The following is a 10,391-nucleotide window of genomic DNA, read 5'->3' on the forward strand; positions in this document are numbered from 1 at the left end:
GGAGAAGGAAACCACTGTATTAGTCACAGAGTCTTGACTTTTATGACATGCCTGAGTTGAAAAATCACAACAGTTTAAGTCATCAAAATACAAAAATAGGATTTAAACAATACAGAAAGAAATATTGTGCGACATGATATATTTGCTGGCACATGAATGAAACCTGTTGCTAGATGATGAAGATGGAAAATTGTTATGCAAGATCAAAGACATCCAAATTGTTTGCTGACTGATCTACTAGCCTACTTGTTTTGGTGATACTTGTCTATGGGGCACAGTCCTGTCAGTCAGAACAAGATGCAATATTCACATTATCTTACCTTAGACATGCCAATGCCTATCTGAAATATTCAAGGAATGGTTCAATGTGTTGGGAATGTTCCCAGTAAAAACAATGCCCCTACCAACATCTCTAAAGCTTAATAATTAACAAGCTTTATCTCATTTGTGTTCCTGTATGGGAACTGTAATGTAAAAACTTGTTGAGGATGAGGATGCCAGAACCCAAAACCAGAACCTGTGCTCACCATCTCAGAAACTACAAACTGTCATTTTTACATTTCTGTTGATGCACAGGTTACAACAAACAATACACAATGTTCAAATAGCACAGTTTAGCCTTATTTTTACTTTGGACAGAGTCAGGTTAGCTGTTTCCCCCTGCTTCAAGTCTTTATGCTAAGCTAGACTAACCACGGACTGATCCCAGCTCCATATTTAATACACAGACATAAGGGTCATATTAATGTTAATCTTCTCATCTTTCTCTGATAAGGTAAACCTTTTTTTCCAAAAAGAATGTTGAGTTATTTCTTTAAGGTCAGTTGAAAACAGTACAAAGGGATGCATACTTGAGTTTTCAGTCTATTGTGAGTCATGTCCTAATTTTTATTTCCTCTCTCCCCTCCTCTTTAATAAGGCATGATTAGATATTTGATCAGTTTAAATATGAAGTGACAATCCTTTTTTTCCTAATCCAACAACATGTGCAACTATCCATTACTGATTATGCTACATGTGCAAAACAGGAAAACTGGAAGCGAGAGAAGACATTCTTCTTGCTGCATCTTGTTTTTTCCAAACTTAGCCCCTGCTCACTATAGTCTCTTCAAAGCATGTGGGTAATACTTAAGGAAGATCCGGTGGGCGATATCATATGTGTCTCCCTGAGGCTTAGTTGGGTATTGTCTTCTATTGTAAATGAAACCCTTTTCTACCTGGAAAACTGCCTGGTTGAAGCTGTCCTGCTTGAATGGTTGCCCACTGTCCAGACACTCTACCAGGGTATGAACAAACAGGTTCCATCGCTGGGCATAGTAATCCTCTATGAGGCCTCCCCACTCTTTGCTGGCATAGTCCAGGATCTCACCACTCGGACCCCATAGAGTGAGCTGGTTTCTAGCATTCATGTCATAGAGTTGTGCCTCCTCCTCATCTAGGGCTAAGGATCGTGCCCGGTCCAGCCACGTACCCAACAGGAAGTTATGGTTGCTATTCAGCAAGCGGTTGAGCTCAGGCAGGAGGTCATATACCAGAACTCCACCTGCAGTCAGCAGCTCTAACATCTTTTGTTGATGGAAGGCATCTACAATATCCTTGTAGAGGGATGTTGTCAAGACTTGTAGGACCTGCCGTGTCAAATCCACTAGATCATATTGGAAGGTCTCCTTGGACATGAGAGATGGATCCGCCTCAATAAACAGTTTCCAGGCTTTGTACAGGTCAGCTGGGTCATACCAAAGATCACAATTCATGTGAAAGGAAGGCCGGCGCACCAGCGGACTATGGTTGTGGTTTTTGTAATGTGGCACTGTGCAGTTGTAGACACTGGTGAACAAGAGTCTCCATGCAGCTGTGAGGTTCTCTTGTGTGCTGCCATAGCGGCGCGCTGCATACAGCGACACCCACTTGAGTAAGTTTACTGGCTCCTTGCGCCAAGCCAACTCACTCATCAACTCATACATCACAGGATTCTGCTCAATGCCCTCAGGTGTCATGCCTATACCCACCAAGGTGGAGTTTGGGAACTGTAAGGCTTCAAAGGGCCCTGAATTTATGCTCTCCACTGTGCCAAAGAATCCACTGTTGCCACCAAAGTTTTGCAGCATGCACCAGATGAAGGGCTGTCCATAGAAAGACTCTGTGTAGGAGAAAATTGGCTCAGTCTCTGCAAACAGGTCCAGCACAATCATTCTTCCAAGGGGCACTCCGTGTAGTAGGGCCTGAATCTGGGGTGGGTTCCAGAATGCTGTATCACTGAAGAACAGCCAGCCTTGCATCAGCCAAACTGCCTGAGGATCAACTGGGGAGAAAAATGAGATTTGCATGAGGAAGAAAAAAGGGACAGTTCTTAAAATTGGCTGAAAATCATAATGAATCTTAAGCGGGGGTGTCTGTGTAAAAGTTGGATTAGAGGTCATCTATAGGTTATCAAACTAGGGCAATTATTGTACTTGTTACCCAAAATATCAGCATTCAGACAGGCACTGTCAAGTTTAAAAGTAACAGGCTGTTAGTCCCTGAGACACTCACCCGCAGTGAGTGAGGCAAAAACAGCGCGACTGACTGCAGACAGGTAGGTGGGGTCAGAGGAAGGTGGTGTCATCTCATTGAAGGTGTCAGTGTTATATATGTGGTCCGTACCAAACTGCTTCACCACCTGTGACAAATAGAGGGAACCGATCTGGAGGAAAAGTGGGTCCCGAGGGTCTAAGATATAGGAGCATGAGAAGCTGCAGTTGAAATGAGCCCAAGGCCCCAATCTGGTTACATTGGCCTTTGGATACAACCTGAAATACAAGATACACTTTAGTAATTCAAAGGTTTTAACTCAAACATTTACTTCTGTATATTAAACTGTAGTGCTACTGTCCCTACCTATATCTGATTAGGAAATTAGGAAACTGATTGAGGTGCAGTAAACAGAATATATAGAACTTGGGAGCAAAGTGGGTGGGAGAGAAATGTCTGTCTGGTTGAGTTCCAACTTAAATTTCTTAAACATTTCCAGGTAAAAGTGCTCATAAAATAAATGAGTTAACACAAAGTAAATAAAGTATGGTAAATAGATATTATTAAGCATCCATCTATCGATCTTCCATTTATCTGGGGTCGCAGTGGCTGGAGGCTAAGCAGGGAATTCCAAGTGTCCCTCTCTCTCTTAAGGTTTTAGAGCTCCTCCAGGATCCTAAGGCATTCCCTCCACAGAGTTCTGGGTCTACTTTAGGATCTCCTCCCAGTTTGACCCAGAAAACCTCCAAAGGAAGGTGCCCAGAAGGCATCCTAATCAGATTTTCCCTCCAGGGATTAATAAAGGAATTAATAAAGGAATTCTGATTCTGATTTCCAAACCACCTCAATGATAATAGTAACAATTATTATTGTCATTATCACTGTTAGTATTAGTGATAGTTCCATTATTTGTTATTACTGCCATGCATCACTCTTTTTCTCTCTCTCTCTCTGTCATGTGTTGTGCCAAAGAATGAGCGTTTACTTTGAGAATTTATATTAATTACTACAGAGGTTTCTATTAGTATGTTTTATGTTTCCATGTGCACAGTGGTGTCATTACAGCAAATATTGTGGCACATTTAAGCAGCAAAAACAAAATTCTATCGTTATAAACTTGACATGACAGAAGAAACTCTGCAGAGGAAACAGAAATTACATTTTAGTTTTTTAAATAAATAGTTATAAACAGTTCTGATGGAGCTCAGGATTTGTCAGTTTTGTAGTGCTAGTTCTTCAGGTAAGCTATTCCAAAAGACTGGAGCCTGCAAAAGCCTGTCACCCACAGCTTTTGACTGGGGAATAGCTTACAGTGCCTACCAGGAAACCTCAAGCTACAGGCTAGAGAATAATGATTAAGAATATCAACTCAGTAGCTTGGTGCCATACCATGTCCATTTCCCTACTGCTGGCTGCAAGAACCAACCCGTAAGTCCTTATCTTCTCCCACCATCTCAGGATTTCAAGATCTATTGGAATGACTTTATTTTTAAGGTAAATTTGACAGAAATGTCTCCATAACAACTGTGAAACTGAATGCGTATAAGCATTCTACTCTGCCATACTGCTTTGTCAATGAGAACTGGTAATGGTACAAGCTCAAGGAAGAGCAGGAAGGGGACACAATCATTAAGTTGCGGCTGGTGTTTTCCGAAGTAGCTAATGCACTGAGGATGGCCAATTTGCAATTAATACAATTCTTATTGCTTATACTTAATATTTGAGTATAAGGGAAAACAAGGTGTTTATTGGACATTAAAACATGTAAATCTACTTTTCCATTTGACTTCCAACATATCTGAAATCTGAAAATGAGCATAATATGGCCTCATTAAAGAACTTAGATAGATCAAGACAACTTGGTCAGAACATCCCTGCTTTAAATCACTGTAAGTGTCAGCTTCAAAAATCCAGTGGTCACCAGACTCCAATACCTAGAGAACTGAGCAGTATAATTCAGAAATGCTGAAACATAATAAACATGCATCACCTGAGGAGTCCCCTTGGAATGTTCCCAGAGAAGGCTGGCAGCACAGGAATCATGCCAAAGGCTCTCATTCGTTCTAAGATTTTAAACTGCAAACAGAGAGGAAATGTCATGTGAGTGGATTAATTCCAAAGAAGCTGGTAAAGCAAATTTATCAACATCAATCATCATCATCAATTGAAAACTACAAAAATAAAACCCAAATTGTAAAACTGGAATTAACTGGAATGTGGAGTCCTGTAAAAAGTACCACAGTGTAAATTATTTTTCAAATTTAAATTTGATAAAATTTGAAAATATTCATAGCCTTAACTGTTCAAACTATGTGTAGGATAGTAATGTTATTACAGTACATAATTTTTAAATGATTCTGATGATCGAAGTTTGTGTTAACTCATAAATGATACTGCCCAGGTGAAAACTCCCTAGGCTCTTTCAACCCATTCATTCTTATTCTCAATGTTTAATAATACAACTCAGTGGTGCCAGAGTCAGAAATGTCCTGATTCTAAATACAGTGCCTTCAAACTGTGTTGGCAAACATGAATGTTTCAGTACTTGGAGAGAGAGCTGGTTCACATGCCAGGATTGCGGCAGGGGCCCACCAAACTTGAACATGTTTCCCATACGATTCCAGGCAAGAAACGCTGGACCAGTGAAGAACTCCGCAATCTCTGACTGGTTTAATCCAAGAGCTTGGTAAACCTAAAGGTACACAAGTTAATAGGTTAATGTTCATATGCTGCTGTGGATATCAAGTCATGTATCATGTATCTGCTTATAAGCAGTATCCCTTCGATTCAGTCTTCTTTCTCTTATTGTCTTATTATCTTACTAACTGAGAATAACGCATACATGTTGAACATATCACAAAAATAAACGTACTTCTCTTCTAATAGACGGAGTATTTTTGTAACAAACGAAGCACAGATAGTGAATACATATATTAAAATACAGCCTTATAGAAGCAAATAATGATGCACGGAGCACACTGACATTAAGTTCTGTTTTTAAGTGTTCCTTTCAATGTACTGTAGATGTTTAATGTAGATATTGTAAGGAATATAATCACTTTCAGCCCAACAAATTACCTCTTGCCACAAGGCTTCTTGTCCAGTAAAAGCCAGTGGCAGATTGATTCCATTAAGTGCCATCCAGTCGATCTCCCTCTCCCATCTTGGCCAGTCCCACCACACAGAAGAATAGCTAAAAGTGCATACATTCTGGTAGTACCGGAATCTAGATACAACCACATAAATATCCCGTTATTTAGAAAAGCCATAATATATTGCCAGTGTGTTCAAAAGAGAAAATATGCTAAAGAGGTATGTAAAAACAAATCTAAAACTTAACCACCAACAACACAAAGCTACAAGAAAACAAAGAAAACTAAATGACAAGAATAAATGAAAAGTCAAATATACCATTGAAATACAAAAAGGTATTCTGCTTTCCATATTGCCCCATTTCCAAGATTTGAGTTACAGAGCAAAGCATCGAAATCTCTGCTGGAAATTCAAAAAACAAGAAAATCATGGACCCTTGCAGTTCTGAAGGTGTTTCTTGGATCCTTTGAGATTTCTTCTAAGTCACTACTTATTCCATTAGCCATCATTTTTAATTTATTTGACAATTTTATCATTCTAAGTGCATGACATAATGTGACCAAATGAGCTATTTTGAACCCTATAATATTAAATTAAAGTAGAATGGCCCCTTTCATACCCAATAACGATACTATCACCTTTTACCAATGAACCTGTTTCCCTGGGCAATGCTCCAAACAGGTGTATTTTGAGCAGTAACCACCTTTACCGTCTTGGTTGAAACATGTTGCTGGGGTTAAATTCATAATAAGTAAATATTTACAAATATCAATAAAGTTAGTGAAGTAAAACATTGAATATATTGTTTATGTATTGTTCCTGTTCAGCATCTATCAAAAATGTTTTTTATTCATGTTGTACACTGCGTCTAACTTTGTTAGAATCAGGACTGTACTAAAAATACTACACCATGAACTGACTCTACTCATCATCTGACATTTGTATCTCGTGGTGCTTGTCTCAATTCCACTCATTCTGGAGTAAAAGTTATAAAAAGGCTGTGGACAAGCTTTTTAAAAACAGAGAAAATCATTTATTTGACATTTCTCAAGTAATCTCAATTTAGGCTTGGAGATCTGAAATTTATAACAGGCTGTGTTAAATACTGGCGGTATTAAGTTTGAAAGACATTGGCATTTACAGGCAGATGGGCATTGAGAGAAAGATTCAGGTGACTCAAAGAAAGGACTAAAAGTCATCATATCTCTACTACTTTTACTTTTTAATTTGATAGTTGATTGTTGTGTCTTGTTCCCATTCTCAGCAATCAACTCAAAGTAGAATATAATAACAAGAACATAAGAAAATACAGGCAGAGGGCAGGACCTGAGCAGATACAGACACTGTCACACAGTTGTAGTGACTCATAAGTGATGACTGGGAAGTATTATACTTTTTTTGAGCCTACACATAGCATATGAAAAGTGGGCATGTGGTGGCAGGGTGTATTATCAGGGAGACAGACAAAGCCTACTGTATACTTCATGTAGTTGCTTAAGTAGTCTACTGTAAAATGCCTTGCACATAATCTGGAGCTGTGAGAGATTCCACTTTCAATTCAATTCAAATCAATTCGGTTTATTTATATAGCGCCAATTCACAACAAAAGTTATCTCATGACACTTTCCAATTAGAGCAGGTCTAGACAAATTCTTTAATTAAATTGTAATATATACTTTCTTCAAAGTGAATAAACTCTAACCAGTGAGCTTGTGACCACAGCATTTTGGGGAAATGAAATACACTGACATGGCATATTGTTGCTACCTAGGTAACTAGTGAATCTTAGGTCTGTGCTACTAAAAGTCAAAGGCTGATTGATGGGTTAAGGTCATGATTTATTGGTTGAAACTGGTTTGGACTAGCCTCTGTAAGCACATATCATGTTTTGTTTTAGAGGAAAACCAAACGACTGGATTTTGATATCGTCTAGAGGTGCACAACAACCCGACAGTACACAGCTTTGTTTCCAAATAAGAAATACTCCACATTGGACTTAAAATAATAATTTAAAAAAAACTACAAGGGTTAGAATACTTTCTGGATTCAAACATCAAACAAACTTCAACATTTAAGGCTGAAACCTCATCCTCATGCTGAAACCTCACCTATGGTCACTGTTTTATTTTGAATCTAATGTGCTGAAGAACAAAGACAAAACAATACAAAATGTATTACTGTCCAAATATTTGTGGATTGTACTGTATGTTAAAACCAGGTACACAGATCCAGCTTGACTATGGTGACTTCCCCAAACCTTAAGAGACATAGAAAGGACTGGCTTTATTTACAATACATAACCCTTACTTAAATTTGTCAGGTATATAATATAATGAAATAAGTGGATCTTAGACTTAATTACCTGAAATAGGTTGAATCATCTGTACACTGGCTATGACTTGCTTCACTGCTAAGTTAAAATCATGGGAAAATTAAACAGCGCCTTTCACCCTGGCTTTTTTTCTACTGTGCACATGACATAACTGGAGTGAGCTGATGCGGGTCTAATGCACAACAGATAATTGAAAGAAAGGGTCCATTAAAGGGCCCGGGAGCGGTACAAGTGTCCATAGTGCTCACAGTAAAAAATGAAAAATAATGTGTGACAACACCATTTTTCATGCATCCATGCGTTTTGCTGTGCTGGGGGGAGGGGGGGGGGGGGGGGGGGCAAACAAATAAACATACTATGGCATCCTCATCTCTAAAGTTTGATGGTGCTGTAATGAAACTAATTTTAGATGTTCTTAACTGCTGATAAAATATATTAACTATCTCAGAATCTCCAAAAAAAACTTGGCACACAACCAGTTTCCAACAGTGTAGAGTGGATTTGATGAGAAAACAACATTTTCAAAGAAAGTGTTTCACTGATGTCAGTAAAATTGCTGAAGCATACACACGGGCCACACCAGTCTTTATTTCTTCTTTTTAATGAAAGTTTGAATTTAGAGGAATGGCATGTTATTAGGTTTTTAGGCTATGTTCATGTAGCTAAGATTTTTATGGCTCATTACCCTCTCTGTCTACATATTAAGATGGTGTAATGATGGGGATGGCGATGGCTCCAACAGCTTTCTTGCAGCCTCTCTAAGTTCTGGCCACAAACGAGAGCAGATCTCTTTTTTTTGTTTTGTTTTGTTTCTTGGTTTCTGTCTGTGTATGGTTGGAAACTTCCACTATCAGAGATACAGAAAGGCCACAGATGGAAAGGGCTGTTTTTGATTGATTTCTCTAGATCCGCCCCTGACCAACGGCGTGGTTACAGCTCGAGCTCGATCGACATCCTATTCCTACTCCACACTTGAGTTTCCGATATGAAAGGTTGACAGTTTCATCGGAATTTCATTGAAATAAGCTCAGTGAAGTTGTCGTGGATTAAAAACCGATGACAGTGGTGGTTTAAACCATGGATACCTTTGCCAGTATACAAACCCGGCGACTCACTGACCTATGTTGGGTGTTGATGCGCAGGACGCCGGTGAGCTTTGGCAGCGGACGGGGCAGATGTAGCTGGTCACCAGACCAGGAAACATGGCAGTTGCAGAAGTATTTCAGATAGTTGTAAATGCCAGAAGTTACGGCCACTCCGGTACTGCCCGTTGCGACTATCTTGTTGTTTTTAGTCGACCTGAGCTCACACACATCCAGACTGTCGTTGGAAAGGCTTCTGTTGACTGACACTATAAACTCCGTAGACCTGTTCCCGAGCAGGCGTTTCAGCAGCTCGACCACTGCTCTCCCTTGTGTCTTGTCGCTGTATTTCGGTTTAATGTGGTCTAGAGTAGGAAACTTACAATAGGATGATATAAAAAGACAGAACACAACGACCAGAATCAGGTTACATCCGCTTCTGTGTGACATTCTGATCCCCATTCAAATGAAGCCCCTCGAGTTATCCACCGCAGCACAGGTTTAAAATCAAGTTTATTTCTCCTTTTGCAGATAACCAGGAAGCGTTAGTTTTACTGAAGGATTACTGTCCAATCAGAGAGAGAGTTCCCGTGTCGATTATAACTCACAGCCAATCAGAGGATGAGGTTTCTTTAAAAAAAACAAAAAACAAAAAAACAACCAAATAAAAACACCAATTGCTATGTGAAGCCACTGATTGTCATGTGATGACAATAGCCTGACCAAGTACAAGCCTAATGTCACATTGTCATATGAGGAAAACAACGAACTTCATATGAAACAAAGTTCAAACCACATAAAGGACAAATGGTTTACACATTTGCCTTTAAAGGGTAATTAACCTGTTGTGTTCCAGTGAGAAATGTAAGCAGCTGGAGAGTGTTTATTGTAGAGTAAACATTAGATACAGGCTCCTCTGTCTACTGTTCATATTGCTAACGTACTCATTACCTGAAGCTCCCCGAAAAAACCTGTATTGGCTCAATAGTGTCCACACAGAAACGTTTTGCTCAATAAATACAAAACAAACATGCATCAAGTGGCATCTCTTACATAACAGCTGATAAGAAAAATGAAATCAGCACACAGTGTGCAATGGGAACTGACCAACCAAATTAAACACCTTTACTGAATTCACAAATATCTGATGGCTCTAAGAGTCAGTGTTAATTGGTAAAATGTTATGAGTTACATTTACTAGCACAAATCTGAGGTACATTTATTCAACAACCATTGTTACTAGGTACTTAAAGATGTTACACACAGACCATATGATCATCTCTTCACACTCTGAAGAGAGCTATAATATAAATAATTTTTTTTTCAGTCCCACTCAGATTAAAACTTTTTTTTACAAGAGAGACCTGGCCAAG

The 10,391-nt window shown here is 39.1% G+C and overlaps 1 protein-coding gene across 1 annotated transcript; it reads right to left on the minus strand.

Annotated features, from left to right (window-relative positions):
• Positions 1–17: 17 nt before the first annotated feature.
• Positions 18–9,683, minus strand: naglu (N-acetylglucosaminidase, alpha). The gene is made up of 6 exons (XM_046376158.1): positions 9,056–9,683; positions 5,590–5,737; positions 5,057–5,203; positions 4,502–4,587; positions 2,533–2,789; positions 18–2,302 (listed from the first exon to the last, which is right to left on the minus strand). Exons 1-6 carry the CDS (start codon positions 9,478–9,480, stop codon positions 1,098–1,100), a joined length of 2,268 nt encoding a protein of 755 aa, XP_046232114.1. The 5' UTR covers positions 9,481–9,683; the 3' UTR covers positions 18–1,097.
• Between the last annotated feature and the right edge of the window lie 708 nt (positions 9,684–10,391).

Source organism: Scatophagus argus, chromosome 21, assembly GCF_020382885.2.
Source record: "Scatophagus argus isolate fScaArg1 chromosome 21, fScaArg1.pri, whole genome shotgun sequence".
Classification (NCBI taxonomy): Eukaryota; Metazoa; Chordata; class Actinopteri; family Scatophagidae; genus Scatophagus; species Scatophagus argus.